This window comes from Crocodylus porosus, unplaced genomic scaffold (assembly GCF_001723895.1).
Source record: "Crocodylus porosus isolate Cpor-Errol unplaced genomic scaffold, CroPor_comp1, whole genome shotgun sequence".
Taxonomy (NCBI): Eukaryota; Metazoa; Chordata; order Crocodylia; family Crocodylidae; genus Crocodylus; species Crocodylus porosus.
In genome coordinates, this window is record NW_017728931.1 from 117,195,956 (window position 1) to 117,208,203 (window position 12,248).

The 12,248-nt window shown below is 40.3% G+C and overlaps 1 protein-coding gene across 2 annotated transcripts in view; it reads right to left on the reverse strand.

The window, feature by feature from the left end:
* The window catches only part of TBC1D22A (TBC1 domain family member 22A), a 437,081-nt gene that overhangs the window by 352,761 nt on the left and 72,072 nt on the right, over nucleotides 1–12,248 (reverse strand). For both annotated transcript variants that reach the window (XM_019543502.1, XM_019543501.1), the window contains exon 5: nucleotides 9,051–9,121. In XM_019543502.1, coding sequence (XP_019399047.1) covers nucleotides 9,051–9,121 — 71 coding nt within the window. The remainder of the gene's footprint in view (nucleotides 1–9,050; nucleotides 9,122–12,248) is intronic.

The window sequence follows — 12,248 nt, forward strand, 5'->3', positions numbered from 1 at the left end:
GTTTTTCTTTCAAAAAGAAAACCACCAAATAAATAAATCCAGGATACTGTAATCCTATAGGGGTTGGTTAATTCTAGGATTTCCATGTGACCCTTATTTTATTCCATTATTTCATTTAACTTCACAAGATGTACACTATCTCTGTTCCTCAGCTTGAAATGGAACAAATAAACATTATCATCTGCCCTTGCAGTTAAACTATTCATTGAATGGAATGAGAATTCAGAGCATTCTAGGGATGTTACTGAAGCATTTAAAAACCAAAAATTTTAGTCTGTTTATATTCTCTCAAAAGCAGCTGTCATTAAAAATGTATTATTATAAAGAGCAGCTTGGCAATATGTTTTTGGGCTTCCAGCACTATTGATAAATAGTAATATTTTTTTTCTTTTTAAACTGATCCTCCTTTAAAATTTTGTAAATATTGGCAAAAAGGGTTACCGCAAAGTATGGGACCTCAGTAGTTTGACATGCCTTGCAGGGAAGTCAGAACCCTAGTAGCCAAGGTTATGACCAGGGATCCAGCCTGCAGCCCTCTTATGACCAGGGATCCTGGTTTTCTCAGTTTAAAAATCCAAAATTCTTACAATAACCGCAGAATATCTCCGATTAAAACAACCCACAATCCGTGTTTTTCGGTGATTAAAATGAAACACCACCATATATACAGCTGGGGGAGAAGGATGGGGGACTGTGGGTTGGGAGTGGAACTCTGCCAGCTTGCATGGGGAGACCTGCGGTTTCCTGTGTTTTTCTCCTATAAAGAAGAAAATCAGCATTTTTCTGTGGTAATCAGCAAACCCAAATCCCTGGTTATGACATTTTGTATTAAACCCAAGATACATGGTGTTTGTGCTACTTTAAAAAATTCAACTCCACATGCCAAAGCAAATCTCTTTGAAAGAGAGGCAGGCCATTAATTACTCATAGCAACATTGTTCCCTTTTTTGTAGAATGTATTGCTACTCCTCACTCAAAACATCTTCAGGTCTCCATTTAATTGTGGTACGTAGACACATACTATTGTATATAAAAAGTGCAAGATAAAACATCCAGTTATTTATTAATCTTAACCAAAAAAATTCCTCAAGGCCATTAAGAGATAATTAGCTAATGGAATTGTTTCTTGAATATTCAGCATATGTATAAAATGAATAATGAATGATTTGGTACAAGTAGTCTAATTACGCAGTTTGAATTCAAACAAGTAACACTAATATTCCATTAGGCTACAAAAAGCCAGGGTTCATTCACATCAAATTCATATTTTACATAAATTTAAAAAAAACACGGACTTTATAAACATTACTTCAGTAAAGATGCCTGTGCAAAGAGATATTTTCTAACACACTGAGGAACAATGCATAAAAATCATAGCAGAATAACCACATCACTCCTCAACAAAGAGAAATAAAATTATAAATAGAATACTGTGTTCCCTGCCATTTACTGCTAAAATCTTTCTTCCAAACAAATGACTACTTTAATATTTACTATCAAATAAGAGTTATTAAAAGAGATAATAAGTATTAATCATGCAAACCACGGATCATCCTTTAACCACCACAACATAAAAGATTGCCATAGCAAAATCAGTTAAAGGATTAAGCCAGAACAAAGTGTGACTAATAAGATGCTATGCATCTTACTATTAAATTAACTGTTATGGTTCAATTCTAAATGTACTGTAAGCTGGATAACCAATTGGTTTTTTTTTTTTAATTACTAATATTTATGCTTCATTTTCCTGCTAAAAATTACTACATAGCTTTCTAGTATGGGATTTTATTCTTGGTAGGAGGTAACAAATTAAACCACAAAAGTAAAGAAGATATTCCTTTGATCTCAACCTCATACTCTCATCCCCATCCCAAAGCCATTTTCAACCCAGTCAAGATATTACAGTATTAAATTCTATTTTGCTTCACATTGTTACCTTACTTTATAATAATACAGTGAATGCCCTGCTCCTCACAATCAACAAAACCAAAAAAATAAAATGTCCACAAACCACAAATTTCCCCACTTCAGCAAGCCACTGAAATATATATATTAAATTTTCTCCAGATCTTTCACACCTCCAACATACTATGTCTGAAAACTTCTTCCAGGTATTTTCAATTGCACCAATTTAAGGTTTGCTTCAGGAGTCAGAGTCTGCAATTAACAGTCTGTCCTAATGCTTGATATCAAGTGAAATGTTAATATCACCATTTATTTTCAAACAGTTGATATTTATTTTTAGGATATGTTAGTCCTATCAGAAAATAATTTGTGAGACCAAATGTAGTCATCACAGGGATTTTTTCAACAAGAGTTTTATTCAGTCTTGAAGACTGAAGTAATCTTTCAAACAGGGCAGGTCTTATTTCCTGTTCATTTACAAGTTGGAAGGTCTTACAACATATCATAATGCCACGGATTGGTCAGGATTTTAAATTGCTTTATTCATTTATTTCTTTCCAAAAGACTGAAGCATTATATATTTTACTTTTATCATCATTCCAAGAGAGCAGTGCCTTAATAGTTCTGCTTGCTGTTTATCCTACTTATGCACTAGGGCATAACTTCTTTATTATATTTATGAACAGATTGTGAGGTGTTTTTAATTTATATTTGACCTAGCTGTCAGTCCCTGAACATTTTCCCTGTTCAAAACTTTTGATCAAAAGAGATGTTAATATTGATAAACCTCTCACTACGTAAGTCTCCCAATTGTTCAATTATACTTTGCATTTTAGCATATACACCTTCTGCACAGGATATATAGGACTTCAGGTAATTCCAGAAGAAAATCATCATCACCCTCAATCCAGTCCTACACTTGACTTTCCTTTGTAAAGATTCCCTTGCTTATAGATTCATAGAACGTAGGCTGGAAGGCACTTCAGAAGCTCATCGCATCCAGCCCCCTGAGCCAAACAGAAACAAAACTGGGGTCAGGTGACGCCAGCAAGGTGCATGTCCAGTCTCCTCTTGAAGATTTCCAGGGTAGGCGACTGCACCACCTCTAGAGGAAGCTTATTCCACAGTCTGAACACCCTAGTTGTGAAGCAGTTTTTCCTAATGTTGAGCCTGAAACAGGAGTTTGTGACCATTACTCCTAGTTTTCCCCGAGGGTGCCCTGGTGAACCGTTGTTCACCAAGCCCTTAATGTATGTCTCTGATGTAGCAGTAAGCTACTACCAAGTCCCCTATCAGCCTTCTCTTTTTCAGGCTGAAGATCCCTCAGTCTTTCCTCACTTGGCTTGCTGCGCGAGTCTCTGATCGTATGGGAGGGACTTCGCTGTACACTCTCAAGCTTTACCACATCATTGTTAAAGTGTGGTCTCTACAACTGGACACAGTACTCCAGCTGCTGTCTCATCAATGCCGAGTAGAGTGGGAGAATCACTTCCTTGGTTTTGCTGGAGATCCATTGATGAATGAATGCCAGGGGACTGTTGGCCCTGCTGGCTACAGCATCGCGCTGCCAGCTCAGGTTCAAACTGTGGTTAATTATTACCCCCACATCGCTTTCATTTGTAGTGCTGATCAGGTTGGCGTTGCCACACCTGTAGGTGTTCAGGGGATGGTTCATCCCCAGGTGGAGCACTTTACATTTCTCGACATTGGAGCTTAATCTGGTTCCGGTCTGCCCAACTTGCAAGCCTGTCTAGATCCGCCTGTATCTGCAGCCAATCTTCAAGCATGACCACACTTCCCCATAGCTTGGTGTCGTCCACAAACTCAGCCAGTGAGCTCTTCACGCCCACATCCAAATCACTGATGAAGATGTTGAATAGCACTGGACCAAGCACCAACCCCTGCGGGACACCACTGGCCACTTCCTGCCAAGATGACACAGATCTGTTCATTAGAACTTTCTGGGTCCTGCTCCGCAGCCAGTTTCCTACCCACCTAACTGTCTCACAGTTACGCCCACAGTCTTCCAATTTTCTCACAAGAACATAGTGGAATACTAGACTGAAAGCTTTTTGGAAGTCAAGGTATATAATGTCAACCTCCTGTCTCTTATCCAGGTGATGAGTCACCTGATCGTAAAAGGAGATGAAGTTGGTAAGACAAGGCCTGCCTGCAACGAAGCCATGCTAGCTGTCGTTCAGAATCCTACCTTCTGCAAGCCTATCTCATATAGACTCCTGAATGAATTTTTCCAGGATTTTCCCTAGAACAGAAGTTAGACTAATTGGTCTACAGTTACCCGGGTCCTCCCTCCTCCTCTTCTTGAAGACAGGCACAAAATTGGCCCTTCTTTCAGTCCTCAGTGACCTCCTCACAGCAGCACAGGTTTTGGAAGAGCTCCACCAGGAGTTTCACGATGACTTCGGCCAGCTACTTCAGCACTCTCGGATAAAGTTCATCCAGACCTGCTGGATTATATGTGTCCAATTTCTTTAACTGATCACACCATTTCTATGGCAATAGCAGGAAGGTGGTCATTTGAACCCTGCTTATTCTGTACCCTAGCTGGCATGATTTTTCCCTCGGCCTGGTGGAAAACCAAAGCAAAGTAGTCATTCAGGGGTTCAGTTTTCTCCTGAGTGCTGGTGACTAGCTGTCCTAGTTGTTAAGCAATTGCCCCACACTCTCATTTGTTTTCCTCCCATTCCCTACATACCTAAAGGAGAACTTCTTGTCCTTAATTCCCGTTGCCAATTTTAGTTCAGTCACCACCTTAGCATTTCTAACCTGATCCCTACAAGTGCAGGCCATAGTTATACAGTCCTCATTTTGGGGCTGTCCCTAGCATCCACTGACTATACGCCCCTTTCTTCTCTCTTAAGAGGGCCATGATTTCCCTGTTTAGCCAAGAGGGTTTCCCAGCCCTTTTGCTACATTTCCTCCACATGGAAATGGACTTCCTTTGTGCTTCAAGGATCGCGTCCTTTAGGAAACAATCACTCTTCATGCACTCCTTTTGCCTTTGGTCCCTGACCCCTCAGCACATTCCCTACTAGTGACCTAAGCTTGTTGAAGTTTGCATTTTTGACGTCCAAAACTTCAAGCCTGCTACCCAATTATGAAAGCCCTTTCAGTTTTATACATAACAACATTCAGTTTTATACACCACCCCCAAAGCAGCCTGAAGCAAGAAAAGACAGATATCATATTAAGATGAAGCTAAAGAGAATTTGTTAGCAAGTGACAATTATTTTGTAGATGCAATCTCCTAAAATTAATATTTCAACCACAAAGGCAGTTAGCCATATTAGTGTGAAATCAGGAAGAAGGTAGGGCAGGGTGGCAATTTAGGGTGCTGACAGATGTTAGTTTAATGGTGTGTTAAGATTGGGTCCTGAATCCCAAACACTGTTTGTCCAGCCATGCCCCACATGCATGGCAGGGAGCAAAATTTCAGGAATCAAGGATAAAATCTGCTAGATCCCAATCACACAATTGTCAGTGCAGGGATCCCAGCATAAGGAACTGGTCCCCAGTGCCACTTCCTGCAGTGCCCTTTCAAATTGCTGGTGCACATGGAGCCAAGGATTATGATCCCAGCCTTCCCCTGCCTGGGAAGTTGAAAGCATATGTGCCGCAGCTCAGCACTGGTATGTCCCACACATGGATTTACAGGTGATGGACAGGGAGAGCTAACAAGCCTTAAGCATGCCTGCCAGCTTTAAGTTGTTGCCCACTGGCTCTCCTCTCACATGTTCAATTTAAAGCAGCATCCATTAACAGCCACAAAGATGTTTCACATTTAATCTGAAATATCTTTGCAGTTGTTTTGCCACTTCAGGGTGCAAGAACAATCTCCCATGTGTCTTCCTATGTAGACTTACTTGCCTACTGGTGACACCTGTAAGAGGCTGTTTTCAGACTTAGTGACCACACAGGGACATAGAGAAGAAGATGGTCCCTTAAGTACATGAAGCCCAGACCATTTGGGGCTTTATTGGTCAAAACCAACTCCTTGAATTCTACCTAGAAAGCTATCTGGGACTTGTGCTCCAGAGTCTGCATAAGTTGTGTATTCCTGACAACTAAATTTCTCATCATAAAGCAGGCCTCCACCGCTGCACCATGTTCTGCACCACCTGCAGCTTCCAGACAATTTTCAAGGGCAGCCCTATATAGAAATTGCTGTCACCTGTTAAGCAGAGGTTGTACTTGGAGGAATGAATGCGACTGGCTGTGAACTGAACTTGTGTCCACCCCAGCTTGTCCCCCACAGCTGGGTGAGACTCAGGCCGCCACTGACAGGGGTTGTCAGTTCTTACCTTCAGGAGTTCCAGAAGCATCTGGATGTCAGCATGCCATGCTTCACTTTCCTGGACTACTGCATTGCAGCAGTCTAGCCTTGAGATTATGAAGGCATAGATGATTATGACCAGATCAGAGTCACAAAGAAATAGTCACCAGCATCTCACCAGATTGGAGCTGGTAAAAGGTACTGCTGCTCATGCCTGCTACCTAAAGATTCAAGTGCAGCAGAGGCTGCAGGCACACCTCAAGGCAGCAAACCTGTGTTAAGTGGAGGCAAAACCCTACCAATGACAGGCGTTCTAATGTCAAGTGATGCATTCCCCCACCCCACATCATCTCTCGTCATGTCTAGTTTCAATTCCAATTGATTCACCCACATGCAGTCCCCCAACTGCAGCCAGACACTAGAAAGGGATTTAAACTGCTGCACCAGGATCAGAAGACAAGGAGAGGTTGAGCTGAGTGCCACCAGCTTACTGAAGGCACCTCACTCCGAATCTCTGCGCAATCTAACCCAGCCACCTCATACCAACTGAACAGGAGGAGTGGCAATATGGAGCCCTGGAGAACCCCACAGGAAAGGGGTCCTCCCTGCTAGAGGAGTGTGGAACTGTTTAGAGCCCTCCCATGAATATCCACTGTTTATCAGTACCTCATTGTCAACTTTATCAAAGGCCACTGAGGGATTGAGTACGGTAAGTAGGTCACAATTTCCTGTCAGTCTCCAAGCAATGATAAATCAACCAAAGCCACAAGATCTGCAAAGCAGGTGGTGACTTTGGCACAGGCTGCTGAAGAACGCTCCATTTCCAGGCAGATGAGCTGAATTAACAGGCCATTCACCACTTAAAACAGTTCTGCTAGACAACACTTTGTAGACGTAATACCAGTGGAAAAAAGCTTCTATGCCAGGGACGCATCATAGTCCTTAAAAAAACCTATACTGCAACTGGTTGGTTTCAGCACAGGTTGAGTAGCACTCCAGGTCCCTACTTCAGCTGCAGTTATCCTACTCCATACAACAGGGGAACCTGTGCTGCTGCAGCAGTGGAAATGGATGTCTGAGTGCCACCACATCTATGATCAAGGTCAGTATGATATTCCATTCTATGATATAGATCAGCCAAGCCAAAGTAACCATCAAAGTCCATGGAAATTTCTCCCAGAGTTCTTGAAGAGACTCACTGGATTCAGGTCTCTAGGGAAACAGCCTAACTGATCCATCATCCCACCCAGGGCAATGGAAGACAGAGATCTGCACCTCTACAAGGTAGTAGGTCTAAGAATGACAGAGTTTCTTGACAACATCCCTGATAGTCAGAGCCCCAAAATATAGGCAGATGCAAAACATTAGGTCCTGTGCATGCCGTGCTTCAGCCCAGTTACTACCTGGGATAGCCTACTGACATAGATGCCAAAAAGTCCTACTCCAGCCCCAAAAAAACAGCCTCAGCATGAATGCTGAAATTCTACCCCTCCCCTAAGGAAAATAAGTCTGGCCATCTTCAAAACCACCTCTTTAACATCTATTCCAAGAAATGGAACCCAAGCAAATTTTACCTTGCTACTAGAAGTCAACAAATAGTTTTTAAAAGTTCCCAGCACCCAAAAACTTAATACAAGAGGAGGAAGCCAAGTACAAGGGATGTCCCAAAAGAAATTGGTCTTAATTTGCATGGTCAGTGAGATAGAGGAGTTTTACAAGTCCCTTAAGACTTTTTTTTCTTTAAACACAAAGAAAGTTAAGATAAATTAACAGGAAAGTTAAGATAAATTAACTGAAGGTGTGAATTTAAAAAGCATTATATCCTTTTGTAGATACTCTAACAGAAGGAAAGTCAACTTAGCATACTTCGGCATACTCCAAGGAAATTCAGTTAGAAGCAAAGTCAGGCATTTTAGTTCTGAATCAGAGTATCCACACAAAGATCTAAATTCACATGAAATTCAAAATTTACTTAATTCAAACCAACTTTCCTGAGTGCCTCAATGCAGTCATGTCCTCAAAAGCAAAAAAAAAAAAAAGTTTACATCAAAGATGAAACTGAAATTTTTAAAAACTGAAAAAAAAATAATGCATGCTTAATTTTAATTGCAAGAGAATACCTAAATACTCACAATAAAAAGCTGCATCTGCATTTTAAGATTAGAAAGCACCACGCTGCAAATTTATTAGGACTCATTAATAAGAGACACAGCCTTCCAAACACTGGAAATCAGGCCCAATCTGAAGTAAACACTTAGTATTCCCTGTTGATTCATTCTAAAAAAAGAAAGCTGTCTAAGCTTTCCCTCTGAAAAATTCAATAGTGCTAAACTGTTGTGTGCATAGTTCAGAATATTAAACAGTACTTAAATGCAGGAAGATTTGCTGATAAAGTCTCTTCCACATTCTCTAGAGTGTGCACAATATAAGCAATTTGGTTTCTTTCAGTCAAGTGGTTTTTTAACTTTTTCCCCCATAGCGTACAAAAACAGACAATAGTTAAAAAAACACAAATATTTACAAATGACAAACTTTCTAGTTAAAATGTTGCTATCAGACATTCTTGCAATTGAAAGAAATTTCTCTTCTTAAAGGGCACTAATACGGTTTTTAATGCCAGCATTAATAAGGAAAGCCGTGTCTTCATTTTAAAGTACTTATTCCCAATTTTTCTTTCACATGTGATAAACTAAGCTTGAAATAGAATGAAGAACAGGATTAACTTGTTATTGAACTTTAATAGCAGAGAACACAGTACTTTGGAATACCAGTGCTGAACTATTAGTCATTATAAATAATTTTACTTGAGTTAAAGAAAGCTATTATTGCTATACATAAGTGGAACACTTACTGAGAGGAGCTTCCATGTGATTGGACGAACTTGTTTGGGAATTCCAGACCAACTCAACTTTCGTAACTCCTCTGTTAAAGAAAAAGCATTGCATGAGAAGAAAATAAGATATTGTTAAGGAATATTTACTAATAGATATAAATAAGGATCGTAGGAAAGAAGGGCACGAAAACGCAACTAAACTAACCCAGTCAAAACCTATCCAACCTGCTCCTGAAAACTTCCAGAGATAAGAGATGCCACAACTTCTTTAGGTAGTCTGTTCCAATGCTTGGCCACCCTCATAATCAGAAAAGGTCTTCCTTATCTGCCACCTCAAATTTCCTCTGCTACAGTTTGAAGCTATTTCTCTTTGTCCTGTCTCCTAGAGCCACAGAGCTAAAACTAATCTCCATTCTTTCTATAAATTATTCATCAAGTATTTGAAAACTTATCAAATATTCATCAATCTTCTCTCCAAACTAAAGAACCCAAGTCATGCTTCCCAAGCCAAAAATAATTTGTCACACCATATAGAATTCTTTTCAAACCAGTCCAAGACCCTTCTTGAAGCATGAGTCCCAAAACTGGGCCCAGTACTCCAAGTGAGGCTCACTAGCTCTGAATAGAGCAGAAGGATCGCTTCCATCGATTTGGAAGCAACACTCCTGTTAACACAACCCAGCATACCCTTGGCTTTTTTGGCAACACGATTCATAGATGCTAAGGTTGGAAGGGACCTCACAGATAAGGTAGAAAAGAGCACCACCGCCCTTGGAAGCCCATTCCAAATTTTGGTGACCCTTGCTGTGAAGAAGTTCTTCCTTATATCTAGCCTAAATCTGCTGTCAATGTGTAATCATTGTTCCTTGGAGTATGCTGTTGACTCATTTTGTTTATAATCCACTGTAACCACTGGGTCTCTCTGCACTACTGCAGCCTATATATACACAAAGGGCTTAGTCTGTTGGACATGGAGCTCGGCGGTGGGTGACGTACAGCCGGATGCAGAGTGGCAGCAGCATGGTGTAAGCTTTCCCCCCAGGGGGCAGCAGTAGTGCAGGGTAGTGGGTGGCAGGACTCCAACCCCACTTACCACCCCCTTCCTCTCCCCATCATTCTTGACAGACAATTCGCTAGTACTCTGATACTACCTTTGGCAAACCTGTGCTATATTTTGTCCACACCACCACCGTGCGTTTAGAATACATTTTGAAAGGAGGAATAATTAAAAACTATTCCATACCGTTGAGGTCAAATCACTGGACTTACTCAAAACACCTTTTTCCCCCATAACTGACTTCTTAACTGTAGACAATAGGTTTTCTATTTGTCAGTAATATGGTACAGTAGACACTGGATTCATTAAAATCCTGGCTAGTTGATCTACGCTTTTATCCATCATCCAATTTCACTTAAAATGTAGTTTGCAACTTGTGGTACCAGCTTCAGTCTCTGAAGAGACCTGGCACAAGGTACCAGATGGCCAGATTAGCAGCAGAGACTTGATAGTTTTAATGGCTGCTGGCCTATAGGGGATTTTTGTCTTCTATTATTAATAAATTACAGATACAGAGCTTTACTTGAAATCATTAAGTTGTGCACAGAGGCCAAATCCTTATGTAAAATAAGCAGGCATAGTTCCATTAAAAAAACAAAAAAACACAACATCTATTGAGCTATACAGCCTTGATATTCCAAGACTATAAAAGTCTGTTTGAAATTGGTCTGGTTCTTCCTCATCCATTCCAACCCTTGGATGAGGAGGGGTTTCTTTATAGGAGTCTTGCATAAATTGGACTTCAAACCCTTCTGGGAAGACAATCTTTTTTTATATGTTTGTACAGAAACTACCAAAGAATAAATTCTCATTCTGGTCTACAACCCTATATTAACTTCATATCTGGAATGCACTGTTTGCCTTCATAAGGGCAAGAAGTATAATTTTTAAAATAGATCAGATGACTCCATAGATTCTGATAAACAAGTCCCTTCAGTTGAAGGAGAAATACGGTATTTATTGTTGGCCAGATGATTTTTCAAGACCCAGTTATACCTCCCTCGCTTCTGTACTATATAATGCTCTGTAAAGATCATTTGAGGGGGGTAACAAACTTTCAGGGATGTATTCAAAAGCACGTGAAACTAATCATAAAATGACCCTATCTACTACTACATCAAGATTCATGGATGGTTACACAAAAGAGGAGCAAGTTTAAAACCTCTTTCTAGTAATCAAATTCCCTAAAGTCCACAACCTCCTGCTTAGGTCCCACCATGACCCAAAACTACTTACACCCTTCCTCCTAAAATTCAGGCCTCTTTTGCTGCCCATCTTAGCTTCTTTCCAGCCCCCCAGCCTCTTCCAGTCCTTCCACCTACCCACTGTAGTATTTAATTCCTTCTTCACATTACCAAAATGAAATTTCATCCCCTGCCCTCAGATGGTAGTCAGAAAAGTCTGGTATATGGCACAGAATCCCAAAGCATGGCAGATAATTAGGACCATCTATGGAAGTGAACAACTTCAGCTTAACACAAAAACAGGGTGGATAAAAATCAATTACTTAAAAAAAAAACAACTCAGATTTATTTAAATCAGAGTTTTTATTTTATTGTATTTTTTATTTTTTGTTAAGATGCTTTTTAAAAAAGTAATATATAAAGACGGTTTTAAATTATGGTATCTTAAAGCGCAAAGATATCATCATGGAATAGGGATTACAATTTTTCATTATATAGTATATTTGAAAAAATATATTCATGTAAACTTTTTTAGAAGTTTTATAAATAGGTCATAACAGGCCATGGACTATATTAGGGGCCCAATCTTATGGAGTTCCCAGAGGTTCCCCTTTAGTTTAGTAAAGATTAAAGAAAACCACTCTACCTAATGGGACTCAGTGCTCAGTCTAGAAGAGCCCATTAAGCATTTCTGTGATGCTTAAGTTTCAGTGCTCAAACTGTGGATTTATGTCTCCAGAGATCACAGGCAGACAAGGTGCTTTAAGTAGATGTGATATATTTTCATAGATTTCATAGACATCAGGGCTGGAAGGGACCTCGAGAGACCATCGAGTCCAGGCCACTGAACAAAGGGCAGGAAGTCAGCTGGGGTCATAGGATCCCAGCAAGATAAGCATCCAATTGACTCTTGAAGGTGTTCAATGTAGGTGCTTGAACCACCTCCGCTGGCAGACTGTTCCAGACCTTGGGGGC